The following is a 16,646-nucleotide window of genomic DNA, read 5'->3' on the forward strand; positions in this document are numbered from 1 at the left end:
TCAGGGGGTTGGCGGTGCTGGCACTTCTGTGGGACCGTGTACCAAGTAAGGCAATGCTTAGGCCATTTGAGAGGGACAAAAAGTGATTTTCCTGGCTTCTTTCTCCCTGGGAGCAACAGGGCTGTACAGGGAGTGGGAGCTTTTACTAATTTATTACCTTCCTTTGGGGAGAAATTAGCTTAAACAAGCACAGGGACAAGCTCTCCATAAGCCTTGCTGGTTCCTTTTCCTTGGAAAATTCTGCATCTCCCTGGATTAAAGGTAGGTGGGAGACGATTGGCCCCTGTTTTCTGAAGTCTGGAAAGCTTAAATGAGAGCACGTTGATCTATACTTAATGTGATTAAGTTACATCTCTGAGTATCGTGTTAATTAAATTAAACTTCCCACTGCTGCCTCCGCAGCTTAAACAGGATAGTTGTTTTAAGACCTCAATTCACTTTTCTGCATTTCATTTCATGGATGAGCAGGTAGGATAAAAGGTATCTGCTAATCAAATAATTGCACTGTTTAGAAACAACTTCTAACTTGATGGAAGTTCAAATTTAAATCTGATTTGAGCTAGATTTAAACTCTGCATTTTAAATCTAAAGTGACTTGTGCTTTAAGTAAGGAAAATAACAGGAAAAAGCAAGAGTAAATTGATGAAGGGAGTGCACAGAGTACGTCTGGCTGTGATGTTGCGGGAATTTAGACAGCACGATGGCTGATGCACAGAGGACCAGATGGCTTTCAGGGTGTGAGCTGCAGTAAGTAGAAGGCAGAGACCCCTGTCGTAGCTGCCTGCTGGCTGTCCCTTCCTCATCCGGGCCAAAGGGAACGCCCGGATCCTGCACCCCTGGCTTCAGCTGTGTATTATTTCAAATGCTGCATAGTCTCCATAGCCTCCTCTCCAAAATGCTTCTAATTGAGTGTCAGATGATGGACAAAAATATTTGGCTACAACTGGCAAAATAGCAACATTTTACCCAGAACACACCCCCATCAGGCATGCCACTGATCGGCACGCAGAACCCCAGGCAGCACAGCTGATGGGCCAGGCTGGAGCAACGTGCACAGCCCCTTACACAGGGGCTGGAAAACTGTGACCAGAATAAAGAAAACTCTGGGGAAAACTCGTATCTCCAGCAGGTCACAGAGCCAGGATCCTGCTGGAAGCTCGGCGCTCGCAGAGCCCCAGAGCACCGGGGCTGTGTTTGGGGACCTCAGCTCCTCACAATGAAACCCATTTCCCAAATACACCTCTCCCTCTGCCCTCCTACCATCTCCAGCAGCCCTGAGAACCTGCAATGGTTTTTCCAGCTTGCAGCTTCTAAGAAGAAATTGAGATTTCAAAGCTGTCTCCTCATTGACTTGACAGCAGCAGCCTTGACCCGGCGCTGGAGAAGCAGCAGCCGCGTTAGCGGGTCAGTGCAGAGAGGCAGCGGGCAGCAGCACGGGTGGGCGATCAGGCGCCCAAGGAGAAGGTGGGAGCTGGGGGAGCGGGACAGGAGCGCTGGGTGCATTCACGGCTCATTCGCCAGCGAGGACCCGGGGGGATCTGTCAGGGATAGAGGCTACTGGAACGGCAGCATCAGCATCAAACCTACGGCGCGGCACGTCGGCTTGGCTGGAGCGGAGCAGCATCGGTGTGCTGGGAAACTGATGCTGATCTGTGCCTCGGCGCAGGGAGCTTTTAGATGGCAACATGCAGGCTGCACACCCCTGCGCTGCAAACCCACAGTGCGGCTCTGGCTCAGAGCTGTTGAGGGAACAGCTGTAGCTGTGCCTGGCTAGTGCCGTTCCTGCATGCTCAGCTCTGCCCAAGGTGTAAGCACAAAGCCCAACTCAGGCCTCTCATCACGATTAATTTAAAAGACCAACGGGGAGAGAACAAGAAGCTCTTCAGAAGAGCAAGTAGCTTAGTTTTAAAAAGATGCCAGTGTTTGAACAACTGCTGCTTCACACTTGGGAAGCGGCCTCAGCACGGCACCCCACGCTGAGGGATGCTGTGAGGGGACCTGCTCCCCGCAGACCACCTCTCACACCCCCCACCAGCACAGCCAGCTCCTCCAGTCGGGGCTGGGAGTGACTCTGAGACCATCTGCTGAGGCTTCCTGAGCAGTGAGCAGGACCTGGGTGCAGAAGGGCTTCCACAGTTGACACACTGAGCCACTGCATGTAAACTACCCAGAGAAAAGAAGGGTCAGCTACAGAGAAAGAGCAGTTATTTTTTTACAGTTGCTATGGCACCAGCTGTCTCTGTTCTCTCATTTATGCCCTTAAAATGGTCCTCAGTCGGGGGGATTAAACCTTGCTTTCCCGAGCACACTCCTCAGGCAGATCACACCGGCAGCAGGGATTTCTCACCTTCATCCCTAAGCAAGGGATGAAGACTCAAAGCCCATGGAGGCTGCAGCCGCTCTGCCAGCCCCCCGCAGCACTGGCAGTTGAGTACAGCCTTGCCTTTAATTTCCAAGGACTGCGCCCACACCTGTATTATAAGGACTGCAGCTGAAATTCACAGCTATGCAAAGTCCCAGGAGTGACACAAATCCCGTATAAACCTGCAGGAGATTAATTGTCCCTCACCTGTGTGCTCAGGGGAGAGCCACGCCAGCAAAGCCATGGGGCCACGTGCACGCAGGCTGATGGAGCGGGGGCTCTGCCTGGCTGCGGCAGGATCCCCCCAACCTCTGCTTGCTCCCCACTCAGCGCAGGGACCAGTGCGTGGGATCAGCCTGACACCTTCCAGCTAAACCCCTTTGCTTGGAGAAAAGCACATGCAGAGAGCTGTTTCAAGTGACTTCTCAAAAAAACACAAGCAGAAAATTGTTGTATTTTTAAATGAGAGGTGTTAAAAGGAACAATAATTTCTTTTTCCATAAGCAGAGAGGGAGAGGCCGTGCTGAGTGCAGCCTGCCCTGCGTGGGGACCGACAGCAGGTGGGTGGCAGGAGTGGATGCACCACCCATTGCTGCCTGCTGGGATGGGGCTGCTTGGGGCTGGGCACCATCCGCTGCTGTGGTCCCCACACCAGGGCAGGGAACACCTGGGAGCACACGGCGAGGTGTTGGGGGCAGCCAAACGCAGGAGGGCAAGGAGGGGTAGCTGGTTAAGACAAAAAAATACCACCTGTTCCTAGGACTTTTGTGTTCATGGTGTGTGGACGAGGAGCCAGTGGGGTGACATCCCCCAGCAGAGAGCCGCATCCTGGGGTGGCTGTGCCACCACAGCTGGACTAAAACCACCAAGGCACAGCCTGTCCTGCCTCGCTGCAGCCACCCAGAGCACCAGGACGTCTGCCCAGGGACCAGCACCAGTCCCCAGCACTGATCAGGTCCAACAGCCCCAGCAGCCAACGCCAGACACAGAAAAGAAAAAAAAGTGTTTTTAACTGGATGCTTCTAACAGGTCTCCATGCATGTGCCTGAAGGATTAACAGTGTCCAGAGGTTTCCCATGCAGGCAGACGCCGGGCGGCTGGCATCACGTCGTCACAGCAACCCGCTAACCGTGGCCCTAAGAACTGCAGCTCCCGGTTTGATCTCTTCTGTAGTTTCTTTTAATTACAGATGAGGGTGCCTGGAAAAGCTGGTGCTGGAGCACCCTGGGGCCCTGGGAGCAACCGGTGGCCCCAGGCAATGGCCAGGGGCAAGACGCAGGCACCTGCCCAGGCTATAAGCCTCCACAGGCACCTTTCATTTGCAACAAAATTTGCTGTTAAACTGTCAAACTGAAGGGAGCACTGGCTTTCAGTACACTGCCATCCCCTCCTTGATTGCATCTGAGCTGCAAAAGTTATTTCACTTTGAAGCAGCTTATTTGCAAAAACTCACACCTCTGGGCTACGGAAAGACCCAGCACATCCATGAGGACAGATGGGGCAATGCGGGATGGCTCAAACTGGGCAGCTCCAGGCGAGTGGTGCTGGCTGCCGGCAGCACACAGAGGTGCCCCCAGCCCACGAGGGTCTGGTGGGCCCAGGGCGAGTGCTGGTCGAGTTTGTGCCCTGCACCTGCCTCCCAGCCAGGGGGCATTTTGAGGCCCCGCTCACTCCACAGAGTTTCCCTTGCAAGAATGAGCAGTCATCTCCTTTGGTGGGTCTGGTGTCATCATTCACAGAGCAGTAATTGCAAAATATACCAAGAAGAAAGAAGTATTTAGCAGGAGGAAGGAGCACCACCTCTGTGTGCAAATACAGTTCTGTTTCAGCAACCCAACCCCAAAATGCACCCACCTGCGTGCAGACCTGGGTAGCAGAGGGGACAGGAACCTGTGTGGTGAGGCTGGTCCTCACGCCTCAGCCCTGCACTCAGAAACCTGTGCTCCCCCCTCCTGCCTTTGATCAGAGGATGGGTTTCTCTCCTGGCTGCTCTCAGTGCTGTGGGTTTCCAGCGGGAGGTGGGGAAGCGCAGTCAGCCTGACCCTCCCCTCCTCGGATCTGTCATCAGCAACAGAAAAATCCTTCCCATCCCCAAGTTACTCAGCCTGAATCCTGCAGGATTTGCCAGGGCGGCAGGATGGCAGAGCAGCCCTGCCTGGCACCCGCCACCAGCCCTCCCCGGCAGGGCATGGCCCCCCACCCAGGTCCCATGGCCGGCCACGTGCCCCCGGGGCCCCAAACCTGTCCCAGGGACAAGTGGAGCAAAAAAATGGATTTCCTTCTCTCGGTCATCGGATTCGCTGTCGATCTGGGCAACGTCTGGCGGTTCCCTTACATCTGCTACCAAAACGGAGGGGGTAAGGACACTGCTAGGATTAAGTCTTCTTTTGGATAAATCTGTTTTTCATCTTTCCAATGCTGAAAAACTTGCTGTTTCTTTTCTTTCTTTGTCTCTAGCTGCTCCTTTCTGGAGAGGGTGGTTTAGAGACCAACCCAGCTTCTGACATCTGTCTTTTTTCTCTTTTGTGTCTTTCTTCATCCCCTTCCATTCACTCCTTCCCCAGTGTCATTCACCTCTTCCCCAGCGTCATCCGCTTCTTCCTCAGCATGGTTAGAGGTGTGTTAGCAGCTCTAGGATCACAAGGAGAAAACTAGTGTGCTCTAAACTGCCTAAAAGGATTAAGAATCCACAATTTTGGGGTGGGAGGTTTGTACCCTTTATGATCTTGTGACTTTGTGAAAGCAAACCTTTCTGATGGCTTGTGTTTTAAAATAATCCTCGCAAGCATCCCAGCCGTCTGCCACAGATCCCGCCTGTCCAGCTGGCAGTGCTGGACCCCACGGAGGAGCCTCAGCTCCCCGGGACACGCAGCCCTGCACCGCACAGGGCTCCAGATGTTCACCTCTATGAGTGATCATGAGAAAGTTAAGATATAAAAGCTCCGTGAAGGAAAAAACCCAAGTAAATGACATCTAAATAAATTGCTTTAAATAGAGCTGGATAGAAAAACTCCTTGCATGGAAACCAAAAATGAGGAATGAAAATTTGGTGCTGTTTGCAAAAGCATGCTGGATTTAATTGCTAAAGTCGGCATTCGAGTAACGTTCTCTGCTGCTTGGGAAAATTAGAAGGAGATAATTAGTACCATACTTAAGGCTAAAATGTGGATCCCAGGTGCCCACACTGAAGCACAGTTATTTGTGGTTTACTCCTGTGGGACTCAGAGCAAACTTTAGCCACCCTTCATTGATGTGGTTCAGGCGGATGCTTTCATTACCCGCCCCACACACACAGGAGGGTGAGGAGTTCAAATAGCAGCTCTTGGAAAGGGCAGCCATGGTCCACACAGAGCGGAGTGGGAGCACTGATCCAGGCAGGTGGTGGGCTCACCCACCAGCTGGAGCTGCTCCTAGAAGAGAAACCCTCAATGGCTATTAACAGGAACGCGGTACCCGCAGGCCAGCAGCCCTGCCAGGAGAACAGGGGGCTGTGGGAGGATGCTGGGGATGCTGCACCACATGCCTCCCCCAGCACATGGAGGGCTCTCGGAGAGAGGAGCCGGGGGGGTTAAATTAACTAATCCCAGCAGGGCAACTCTGACGAGCATGGTGAGCAGCTCCAGTTCCAAAAACCTCCATGGGGTACAAGTGTAGCCCTGGTACAGATGACATTGTTATGAATAATGCAGATTACGGCATTAATTGTGTCTTGGGGTGACCATGCATATTCAGTGGGATTTTCTCCAAAACTCTCCTAGACCTGAGAGGTGCTCAGTGTCCCATCCCCTGCACCCTGACGGTTTCTATTGCTCCTTGTACTGTCCTGGCCAAACGATCCCTCCCTGGTGAAGGCTGGGACACCAGCGGGGACCAACACAGCAGCGCGGAAAGCTGGGGCACTGAGCATGGTCCTCGCATCTGTGAGCCCCTCTGAACAAATAATTTGCAAAGCATGTTACAAACACACATACAAGCCCGTCCTGCATGCTGCTCCGTGACGCATCCTCCAGCACTGGGAGGGATGGCAGTGGCAGCCCTTCACCTGTAGCCTGCCTGTGCTCGCTGGTGGTGCAAGGCCACGGTGGTCACCGTCGCTCTGCTCCTCGCCCCGCAGGAGCCTTCCTCATCCCTTACACGTTGATGGCTGTTTTCGGAGGGGTGCCCCTCTTCTACATGGAGCTGGCCCTGGGGCAGTTCCACAGGATGGGCGCCATCCCCATCTGGAAGCGCATCTGCCCCATCTTTAAAGGTAAGAGACCCCCAGCCGCAGGCCACCGCCGTGCACTCAGGGCCACGCAGGTTGGTGAGCGGAGCCGTGCAGGCGGTGCAGGTTCCTGCAGCGGTGTCCTGGGGGCCAGCCAGAGGGCTGGACCAGCATGGGCTGCTGAGTCTGCCCCCCTCTTTCCCCAGGCGTTGGCTTTGCCATTTGCATCATTGGCCTGTACGTCTCCTTCTACTACAACACCATCATTGCCTGGGCTCTCTACTACTTCTACTCTTCCTTCTCGGGCACCCTGCCCTGGGCCAGCTGCAACAACCCCTGGAACACACCTGACTGCACCAACTACTTTGGGAGGAGCAATGTGACCTGGACCAACTTCTCCAGGTCCCCTGCTGAAGAATTTTATACGTAAGTGCACGTAAGTGGATGATGTGTTTGACCGGGGGAACACCCCTGCAGAGGCTGTTGGGTCTTCTGCATGGGGAGCAGGACTGGGGTGCCTGGGAGCAGGTATGCTACTGCCCACGGCCGTCATGTGGGGATGCTCTTGGGAGCTCATGGCCACCATGCCCTGTGCTCCAGGGGAGAGGTGAGCATGGGATGCCTGCCCAGGGCTGAGCCCACTCCCCAGCTGCCTGCAAGGGCAGAGCCAGCAGCACTGCACTGGCCTGAGACACCTTCCCCGGCCGTGGGGTCCCTGCCCGCAGGAGGAAGGTTCTGGAGATCCAGAAGTCAGGGGGTCTGTACGATGTGGGGGGGATCCACTGGCAGCTGCTCCTCTGCCTCTTCCTCATCTTTACCATCGTCTACTTCAGCCTGTGGAAAGGGGTGAAAACCTCTGGGAAGGTAAGAAAGAGTGCTCTGGTGCCAGCTCTGCCTGGGCACAAATGTGCCACAGCCCTGGGCACATGGGGGCTCGCAGCCTGGCACGCAGCATCCCGTCCATGGCCAGGGCCAGGCAGGAGGGACCGAGCAGAGCATCTGCCTGGCAGCTGGTGGGGTCCTCCTGGCTGTCTGAACATGGAATATTGCCTCCTCACCACACCCCTACCCTCAGCCACCCTAGGCAGCCACGAGCAAGCCAGCCGTGCCTGACACAGGTGGATTGGGTGCTCAGCGGAGCAGCTCTGCTGGTGCCGGGAGCTGACGGCTGCCTCTTCCCAGGTGGTATGGGTGACAGCCACACTGCCCTACATTGTCCTCCTTATCCTGCTGGTCCGGGGGGCCACCCTGCCCGGCGCCTGGAGAGGGGTCGTCTTCTACCTGCGCCCGGACTGGGGCAAACTCCTGAGCACCGCAGTGAGTGTGTGGTGGGACGTGCCACCCCAGCTCTGACTGCCCCCTGCCCTGGGGATGGCAGCACCCAGACCCCCTTCCTGTGTTGCACAACCACCCCTGCCCACTGGTCTGGTCCTGCTGCCAGTGGTGTGGGTGATGGGGCCCTTGTTCCTACAGAAACGAGACACCCTGGACAGGCTTTTGGAAATGTAAATCTATAATTGAATCACCCATCTCATTGCTGCTGGGTTTTGTTTGTGCCCTGTTCTCTCCCTGGCCTGACAATAGGCTTCCTGTGGGTAATTACCAGGCAGTACTTGAGAATTCTCATTAAAGGTAATCAGGGCTGTGCTGCCGTGCTGTGCTGAACCTGCCTGGGGAAGGATTGGGCACTGGGGTCCTGGGGCTTCCCTTGACTTCGTCCCCTCTCCAGGCATGGGGGAGTGCATATGCCATCACTTAATTCTGCTGCTGCAGAACCCCAGGGTGGAAACGAGCTCCTCCTGTCCTGTGGCAGCTCCCCTGCTCCCAGGACATCTCATGGGGGGATGGGGCAAGCAAGAGAGGAGGTCTGGCCGCATGTAACAACAAGGACCCCGTCCCTATGTCGTGGGTGGGCATGCCATTGGGTGGGCATGCCGTGGGGCATGGCCCAGCCCCATCCCAGCCTGCCTATTGCTTCTCCTGCCAGGTTTGGGTTGATGCTGCTGCTCAGATTTTCTTCTCCTTGGGCCCTGGATTCGGTGTCCTTCTTGCTCTCGCCAGCTACAACCATTTCCACAACAACTGCTACCGGTGAGCTCCCGCAGCCATGGGTCCCTGTAGGCACAGGGCTGCACCAGTCACGGCTGCAGTGGAGCCACATCCCGACAGCTCCTGCAACCCGTGGCCACAGGCTGAGCATCTTTCCCCATTTTACTGGTGGTTTTGGTATGCGGTGCTGGGAGAGGGAACCAGCAGGGGTGCAGGCAACTGGGGCAGCTGAGATGGGGTGAGAGCTGCGCTGGAGCAAGGTTTCTGCCACAGAACACATCTCCCTGCTTTCTGCTTTCCAGGGATGCGCTCGTCACCAGCACAGTGAACTGCCTCACCAGCTTCCTCTCGGGCTTCGTCATCTTCACCGTGCTGGGCTATATGGCTGAGATGAGGGACATGGAGGTGGAGGATGTCGCGAGAGATAAAGGTTCGCCTCCCTCCAGCGTGATCACCCCATCCTGGCCCCATAGTGCCCTGGAGCCCAGGGCTCTGTGTGCCCATCGCGGCTGAGGGGGGCCAGGGTGATGTCTGGCCCTGGGGGTCTGCTGGGGTGCGGGGGCTTGTGCCCAGGAGCAGATCCCAGGAGCGGAGGGCAGCGACGTGTCCAGCCCTGTCTCTCAGCCAGGGCCAGGCGTGCTCGCTCTGGCTTTGGGGCATCTTCCCCAAGCGCATTCCCACCAGCACCCAGGGCTGTGCCAGAGCAGGCAGGGAACAGCAAACCAAACCAGTGTCGCCTCCTAGGGCCGAGCCTCCTTTTTATCACCTACCCTGAAGCAATCGCCAACATGGTGGGATCCACCTTCTTTGCCATCATATTCTTCCTGATGATGATAACACTGGGGCTGGACAGCACGGTAGGCACCTCTGTGGAGCACGGCAGCACGGCCGTGCAGCCTGGGGCCGTGTCCCCAGCAGGGACTGGGGATGGCCGTGTCCCATAGCTAATAGCAGGGTGACAAGGGAAGCTATGGCCTCGGGAAGGAGGGCTGCCTGCCTGAGCTCTCCAAGCATGGCCAGCGTGGGGACGGAGGGAGGGGACGAGATGGGATGCCCTCCCTCTGCTCACAGGCAGAGGGGCTGTGGGGGGAGCAGATTTTCTTGGGGAGGGTGACTGTCCCCATGTCTCATTTCTCCACCCCACACCAGCATTTCCTTTGCAGTTTGGGGGCTTGGAGGCTGTGATCACAGCTGTGATGGACGAGTACCCCCAGGTCCTGGCTGGGCGACGGGAGCTCTTCGTCCTCGGCCTCATCACAGTCTGTTTTCTGGGCTCCCTGAGCACCCTCACCTACGTGAGTACCGGGCACCGCTCCACTCCCGGCCCCACCACACACCTACTCGTTTCTCCAGCAGCCCCTGGTGTGGGACTTTGACCAAGACCTGCTCCACATCCCCACGGGGTCTACAGCCTCCCTCCCCTTCCTCGTGCTGTTCCAGGGGGGAGCCTACGTGGTGAAGCTACTGGAGGAGTTCGGTGCTGGCTGCTCAATCCTGGCAGTGGTGCTACTGGAAACAATAGCTGTCTCCTGGTTTTATGGTAAGAAGTTGCCTTTGTTATGAAATACAGGTGTTTAACCTTATGCACATGAGTAAATGCCAGGGGGGTTGGAGGCAGAAGCATGTGTGTGACTCCTGGCAAGGCTGGGATGGGGCACGGAGGGCATCGTGTCCACAACCCTGTACCCATGTCCCCCACGGGTCTGCAGGGCCGTGACGGCTCTCTCCTCTGGCAGGAATACAGAGGTTTTCCCATGATGTGAAAGTCATGCTGGGCTTCACCCCGGGGCTGTTCTGGAAGGTGTGCTGGGTTGCCATCAGCCCTGCCTTGTTAGCGGTGAGTACCTACGGCCCAAATTAAAGACTGGGTTGGCAACGGTCCTCTGAATGCCCCACAGGGGACCTGCTCTTCCCCTCGCCGGCTGCTGCTGCTGCTTAGCTCCCCGGGCGCCTGCGCCGCTGGCTCCCCTCTCGCTTGCATGGGGTGAATAAGCTGCCAGGAGGGTGGACCAAGATCCTGGCCAGGGCTGTAGGACATTGTGCCGGCCCTCCCTGCCAGCTCCCCACGCTGCTGCTCTGGCCACGAGCAATGACAGGCTGCCCGCAGGCCCTGGGACAGCAGGTTTCACCAAGAAAGGGAGGTGGAAATGCATTTTCCAGCCTCTTCTGGAGCTGTGCTCCGGGGCAAGGCTGGGAGCTGGCAGCTGGGTACTCACTGCCCCATTTCACCCTCCTGGCCCGCAGCGTCCCGCGCTCCCGCTGGCTCAGCCAGCCGCAGCTGCGCCTCTGACAGCACTGCGGCGCTGTGCACCGGGCCGGAGCCGTCCCCTTTGAAATGCCAGCTCCCCCAACACTTCAAAGGCTGCCGTCTATGAGAGGCAGAGGCGTCTAATCTCGCCAGATCTGCAGAAGAGGCCTTGTGAGGATTAATTATGGCTCTAAGCGCTTTGCCCAGGTTATTAAGAGAGAAGTATTATAATCAAAGCAGACAGCAAATTATTTCATTTCAGCATGGGGACGTACAGCCTTTGCAGGCCACCGTCTCTGTGGGGTTTGTTAGACGAAGACCTCCCAGCCCACACCTAGCGAGGGGTGGCAGTCTGGGAAATGTCACTGCAACATCCATCCTGGCCTTTCACGGTCAGGAGAGCAACAGCGGCGTGGGATACAGACACTGTTAACCTATGGCATGAGCTGGTGTCAGCTGTGGGGCTGGGGAGATGTCGCGGCTGATCTGCTCTTCATGGGGAGCCAACAGGGCTGGTCTGCCAAGGATACTGGCCATCACGAAAGAGCTTTCCTGGCCACCCATGTCATGTGCACATGGGTTTTGTGGGCTATATAGCCCTGCTACTGCCCTGTACTTGCTTGTGGCCGTCAGTGGGGCATGTCCTGCCGTGATCCAGCCCCATGAGCGTCATTCCTTAATGGGCTCCACCTCGTTTGTTACAGTTCATAGTCATCAGCTCCCTCCTGGACCAGCCGCCTCTGACACTCTTCGACTATCAGTACCCCGAGTGGAGCATCTCAGTGGGGCACCTCATAGGAGCATCATCTTTCATCTGCATCCCCTTCTACATGGTGTACAAGCTCGTCTGGACACCGGGCTCTCTCAAGCAGGTCAGGAGTGGGGTGGGCAATCCTGTGGCCCCTGCATGGACTGGGGGTGGGCACGAACCCTCACTTGGGTCAGCGTGAGACCAGGGCTAGAGAGCTGGGCAGATGGTTGATGCCTCCTCAGCATCTTTGTTCATGTGGCAATTAAATCACACCTGGAGAGCTGCTTAGAAAAGGGCTCAGGAGCATGGCTCAATGGCCTGATTGTTTTAAGTCATATTTCTGAAGCTATGATTTTGACTGGGCCAGGAGGAGTGGGGCTATGTCAGCATGGCCCTGGAGGCAGGAGACTGTCCCCAGCTGTCACCCCTCCTCTCAGCCCATTTTTAGGACGCCTTCTGCCCACTGTGGTCTGCTGCAAGCTGACACAGCCCCGGCCCTGCAGCGAGCGAGATCCCGGTGGGGATGGCTTCAGCATGTCAGGGCAGGCAGCCCTGCGTGTGGCACCAGGCCTTGGTACGGGAAGCAAACCCATTGCCTTTTTTCTCTGCCTCTTTATACCCTCCAGCGCCTCGCCATCTGCATTCGGCCAGAGAAAACAGCACGAGACCCCCAAGCAGAGGCAGTGTGCATGTCACCTCTCCTGTAGCCCGGCGGCACATCCAGGGGACAGAGACTGCTTTGGCTTCCTGCCCCTGCCCCAACAAAGTAATGGTGCAGGCAGAAGAGAAGCTGCCATCACATTCCTCACAGCAGCCTGCCCCTTGCATCTGCCCCAGCAGCTGCACATGCTGGTGGCAGCTCCCTGGCCACTGGCTCTTGTTGCATCTGAGCATCCCGGTGGAAGCGGTGCCCCCAGCACGTGCTGGTAGACCGGAGGCTGACCTCGCTGCGGGCAGGGAAGCCTCTGATCCACAGCAGGGAGAACAGGACCCGCCGCAGGAAGCCAAGGACCAAAATCCTCCAGTTTGGAGATGAACCCTGACTTCCCGTGGAGACGGAGGCGCAGCTGCAAGTGCCACAGCACAGGGATTGCTGTCTGACGGTACAAGCTGTGAACACAACTTGCTTAGAGACATTTGCGACTTTGCTGTGCAAACCTGCTTGGCACGAGCAGTGCATGCCTCTAGCTGTGCCGCGAGTGATGTGGAAAATAAAGCTGATATCAATTGTTAGGAGATCAGAGGAGGGAGAGGAACCGAAGCTTGCTGCGTTGTGTTCATGAAATGCCATGGTGCGGCTGAGCATGCAGGGCTGGGGGAGGCCGCTGCCACCGTCCTGACACACAAATACCTTGCTCTGTTGCAAAGAGCAAGTCCAGTAGAGAAATTGTGTGGCCCCTTGGGTTGCTCCTGGGAACACGCTGCTGCAGCCAGGCCCCCTCAAGCCAGGAAGGCAGGTCTGTCCCTGCTGCCGCCCAGCCCCGGCTCTGCCCCCGCGATGCGGCACCTCTGCTGAGCCAGGAGGATTGGCTGCAAGAGAAGTGGCAGCCTCTGGCATTTGAAGAAAAAATGATCTTAATATATCTCATTTTAAAAACACATATTGGGGTCACGGTGAAGCAGCCCTGGTGCTGGTGTGAACCAGCCACCTGCCACGTGTGGGGCTTCCCCATAATGTCACATCACTTCCAATGCCATCCCACCATTTCTCAGCAGTTATTTGGCCCATTAAACACTTTCCAGCGCCCTCGTTCACCACGGTGCAGGCAAAGCAGCACCTCCCGGCCGGCGTCTCAGCCGTGTGCGGGTGTCCTGCGGCGAACCCTCACCGTCCCCTCCCGGCGGCTCCCGCTCTCCTTCAGGGGCATGCAGAACAGGACAGGGGGGCACAGCCGGGGCTGGGCCGGGACACACGGGGCTTGGGGACACACAGAGCTTGGGGATGCACATGGGCCTGGGGGAGGCGGGGCTGGGAACACGCGGGGCCGGGGGACACACGGGGGGGGGGGGGCAGGGCCGGCCGGGACGAGCCCCCGCGCCTCCCCACGGGCGCAGCGGCAGCACCGCGGAGCGCACAGGCCGGGCCCGCCCCGCTCCCCCCGCCGCCCCCCGGACGGTCGGGCCCGGCGCTGGCGGCGCCAGGCGGGGCGGGCCCGGGGCGGGGCGGGGCGGGAGGAAGAGGAAGGGCCGGGCCAGGCGCACAAAGGCCGGGGCCGGGGGCGGCGGAGCGCGGCCATGGGGCTGGCGGCGGTGCGGGGCTGGGCGCTGGCGGCGCTGGCCCTGCTGGCCCCGGGGCCGGCGGAGCGCAGCCGGCCCTACGCCGTGCTGCAGAAGCAGAACCTGGGTAAGGAGCGGCCGAGGGGCGGGTTACAGATACGGCAGCGCTTGGGCGCCTTTCTGCTTGGGTTTCGTTGTTTCTTTATTTTAAAAGCTAACGCGGGGAAATGCTTCGGGGAGGGCGTTCCAATCCTAACGTGTCGCGCTCCCTCCTCCCGCAGTGCTGCTGGGCAGCATCCTCAGCGCCCTGCTGCTCACCATCATCCTCATGGCCGTCTGCGTCTACAAGCCCGTCCGGCGGCGGTAGCGGGGCGGGTCCCGGCGGGGGCCCCCCCCTCCCCCAACCCCCCCGGGAAGGTGCCGCCGCCCCTCCTGCCGGCTGGACACGAGCGATGGCGTGCGCGCGGCGCTTTGCCCACGCAGCATCGCGTGGCTCCGTCGTGACGCCGCTGTGGGTGACGGCGTGGCCGGCTGCTGGAAATCACGGCCCGGTCCCCAGCGGACTGGCGCCTGGAGCTGCCCGGGAGCGCCTCCGCAGCAAGCCCGGCCGGCTTCCAGCGGGGTCCGTCGCAGCGCGACGCCCTCCCAGGACGCAGCGTTTCCGTGAGGCGGATCGGACACGACGTGCTCGGGAGCATCCCCGGGGCGGGGGTGTGCGGGCCGCGGCGCCGGCGCTGATCCCTGCGGGGAGCCGCGCTGGGCTGGCATGAGGACGCGGCCGGGCTGCTGCCGGCGCTGTCTGTTGAGCAGGCCACATCTAGCCTTGCTTTCCGTGTCCGTTCCTTGCTCGAATGCCGAGTCTTGAGGGTTTGTAGTGCGGCCTTCAAAAATAGTCAGAAGGCAAAAGCTCAGCAGCCATACCGCAGCTGTGCCGGTTGCCTCTGAGCAGAAATACTGAAGCGTGAGCAGACCCTGGTGTAGCTGTTCAGGGACAGGCTTGTCATTCCTGATGTTATTTGCTTTAACTCTTACCTAAATAGCCACAAGCAGCCTTGCACCAGAACAGCCGTGCCGAACCTGTTACGAGCTGGGGTGCGGGTGAGGGTTTTCAGCTTGTGCCGCGCACCCGTCTCCGTGCGGGTGGATCTGTGCTCCTGAGCAGGTGGCTGTCCCACTGGAAGTGGGAGCCTCCAAATGTCTGCAAGCCAGGCAGATGCTTGAGACTGCTGGGCTCAGGCTCTCTGGAAGTATGCTGCGTTTGAGCTCTGGACAGACCTGTTCTATGCATTTTCAGTAACAAATTCAAGTGTTTACACTGAAATCACACTTACATATGAATGCTGCTATTTTGTTTTGCACTGCTATGAGTAGTAACTGGATTGTTGCTTATTAAGTATTACTTTGGTATTTAACATAGGGGTGTTTTGGCTAGTAATTTATTTAGTGTTTTAAAACTTCACTTCCAGAACAATTGTGTAGACCTGTTCTCTAAAACCTTGTGCTGCATCTGGCATGTTCTGTGTTTGGTTTTTTCTAAAGGACACTGACCACTCTCATTGTGATGGGGGATTTTCTTTGCTGCGGCCCTGTTAGTAAAGTGACATTGGAGGCTGGCCTAGAACAGATCTAGTTACTAATCTAGGCAAAACGTGAGTGAGGAAGCAGGATAGTGCTGTTCTATTGCTTTCTGATCCTTTTTCTTGTATGATCACTGAGTCCTGTATCACTGATTTTTGTCAGTCCATCTGATGTACGAGTCGGCCTGTAGCCGTGCGCTGTTCATGGTGGGGGGGATGGTGTAGCTTGCAGCTACAGCTCCAAGTTCCTGGGAGCAGCATTGTTGTTTGCATTCACTCTTCCCTCCCTGCTATGTCTCTTCATACAAATAAAAAGGTCAGTAAACCATCCCGGACTCTGTTTGTGCATATTCTGTTTGTTATTAACTTACCTGTAGCTGACTGAAGGGATGAGGCAGTCCCATTTCCCAGCTCTGATAATCTCACAGTTGTTACCCCCTTTTCAATGGTGAGGGAACGGGCAGCACAGCGGTGCTGGGTGAAGCCCCTGTTTTCATGGGTGCTTGTTAGCACAACAGTAAACTGAAAGTAAAAGCTCATCCTGCAAGTGTAGTGCAATTACCAGCAGACGTTAACAGGTAAACTTCAGTTACGAAGTCTACCTCTTTGAATCAAAAGTCAGCCAAAGCAGCGTAAGGAGGACATCATCGATCATTGTTGCACACTGGAACAACAGTCCTGAAGCACAAAAAGGGTACATACTCTCAGTAATAGAAACAAACAGCACTGACACTGAAAACATCTATTTAAAGCATTTGAAAAGCTGGTTATAGTTTTAGAACAAACTACAGCTCTTTGTAACTCTAAAAAAGCCTCAGGTTTCCTTCGAAAGAAAAGTCTTGGCATTAATATCAAACATACTAAGCATCCCTCTGCTGCTCTTCTAGCTCTGTTACCCACAAACACATACATACAGGAACTAACTGAGCGCTGTCATCCTACCGCCACCCTGCCTTTCATTGCCCCTAGTGTACAGAGCCTGTTTTGGAAACAGGGAAGCTCAAAGATTGTCTGAAAGTGTCAGAAAAATGTTTCCAGGGATTATGTGTCTGATTCAGACTAAACCAGGACTACCTCTGGTAGCATCACAGATGGCAACATCGCCTTTAATGTACAAAAATGCAACAAAAAGGCAGATAAGGATAATTGTTTTAAAAAGACTCCAGTTACCATGTTAGAAAAAAATACTTGTGTGCTCTGCGGTATCTTTGTTCTTCCTTCCAGCACGTGCAGAGGAT

General features: G+C 56.5%; 2 protein-coding genes across 2 annotated transcripts; both read left to right on the forward strand.

The window, feature by feature from the left end:
* Positions 1 to 4,499: 4,499 nt before the first annotated feature.
* LOC142065024 (sodium-dependent serotonin transporter-like) lies at positions 4,500 to 12,321 on the forward strand. The gene is made up of 13 exons (XM_075110744.1): positions 4,500 to 4,719; positions 6,477 to 6,611; positions 6,773 to 6,992; positions 7,292 to 7,430; positions 7,749 to 7,883; positions 8,554 to 8,657; positions 8,918 to 9,045; positions 9,360 to 9,472; positions 9,779 to 9,910; positions 10,056 to 10,155; positions 10,352 to 10,452; positions 11,568 to 11,735; positions 12,241 to 12,321. The coding sequence occupies exons 1-13, from the start codon at positions 4,500 to 4,502 to the stop codon at positions 12,319 to 12,321; spliced, it is 1,776 nt and encodes a 591-aa protein (XP_074966845.1).
* A 1,477-nt stretch (positions 12,322 to 13,798) lies between these two features.
* Positions 13,799 to 15,734, forward strand: C15H12orf76 (chromosome 15 C12orf76 homolog). Its single transcript, XM_075110222.1, has 2 exons — positions 13,799 to 13,958; positions 14,113 to 15,734. Exons 1-2 carry the CDS (start codon positions 13,850 to 13,852, stop codon positions 14,196 to 14,198), a joined length of 195 nt encoding a protein of 64 aa, XP_074966323.1. The 5' UTR covers positions 13,799 to 13,849; the 3' UTR covers positions 14,199 to 15,734.
* The last annotated feature ends 912 nt before the right edge of the window (positions 15,735 to 16,646 follow it).

Source organism: Phalacrocorax aristotelis, chromosome 15 (genome assembly GCF_949628215.1).
Source record: "Phalacrocorax aristotelis chromosome 15, bGulAri2.1, whole genome shotgun sequence".
In the NCBI taxonomy this organism is placed as follows: Eukaryota; Metazoa; Chordata; class Aves; order Suliformes; family Phalacrocoracidae; genus Phalacrocorax; species Phalacrocorax aristotelis.